The 950-nt window shown below is 34.8% G+C and overlaps 1 protein-coding gene across 1 annotated transcript in view; it reads right to left on the bottom strand.

Moving 5' to 3' along the window:
* The window catches only part of LOC107754377 (plexin-B2-like), a 190075-nt gene that overhangs the window by 21506 nt on the left and 167619 nt on the right, over window positions 1-950 (bottom strand). Inside the window, 1 exon segment of the mRNA XM_016570792.1 lies at window positions 505-663. Within this exon segment, the coding sequence (XP_016426278.1) occupies window positions 505-663 (159 nt within the window).

Here is a 950-nt window from a genome sequence, read left to right as displayed (position 1 = left end):
AAAATAGGCCATATATATATATATATATATATATATATATATATTGTATGTACTACATAAATAATATAAGTAATAATTAATATAAATTGTAATATTACAGTAATAATGTGCACAAGAACTGCAAGTACTCAGCAATGGCAAAGACGCCCTATGCATTACTATCTTATTGTAATGATTACATAATCCCAGGAAATGCATCTGCACGCTGTCTGAGAGCCGTCAGTCTGCCGAACAAACACCTGTGGGAGCGACTGTGACAGCCTATCTCCCTGAAAAACTGATGCAATAAAGTCTGCTAAAGCCGTCAGCAGGCTGATAATCATTAGGCCTGCAGGAGCGTGTGACCGGTGGCCACACACAAAACAGCCCAGCATTACATAACACACGCAGAGAGAAGGTCCTGTGGACTCACACAAACCAACCGCTCACAGCGCCAGCCCTTCAGAGTTTCACTGAATTACTGTGTGTGCAGTGCATGCTGGGGAATGCAGAATCGTGACTTACCCTGTAGGTGAAGCGGACTGTTTTTGTGGATATGCCTTTCTTTCCTCTGCCCACCTCGATTTCCACCTCTCCGGTTTTGTAGAGTTTCGCCGGGCCGATTTCACACACCACACTGCCAGACAAACACACAACAACTACTTTAATTAAAAGATCCAGACACTGAAGTTCTACCAACATTCGTGACCATAAAAATACTATATATATATTGCATTACATTTTAATTAAACTTTTTTGTTTTAATATTTTTTTATGTAAATACAAATAAAAAAATATACATCTAAATACATATACATACATATAATTCAATGTTTTTACATAAATAATATAAATACTTTTATATTAAATTCTATATTAAATGTAAATTATTACATTTAGACATTCACTAAGCAAATAATTAATTTAACGACATTATATTATTTACATGTAATTTTAATAAATGTGTGTGT

Source organism: Sinocyclocheilus rhinocerous, unplaced genomic scaffold (genome assembly GCF_001515625.1).
Source record: "Sinocyclocheilus rhinocerous isolate Xijiao unplaced genomic scaffold, SAMN03320098_v1.1 scaffold561, whole genome shotgun sequence".
Taxonomy (NCBI): domain Eukaryota; kingdom Metazoa; phylum Chordata; class Actinopteri; order Cypriniformes; family Cyprinidae; genus Sinocyclocheilus; species Sinocyclocheilus rhinocerous.
This window is presented reverse-complemented; position numbering and strand designations above follow the sequence as displayed.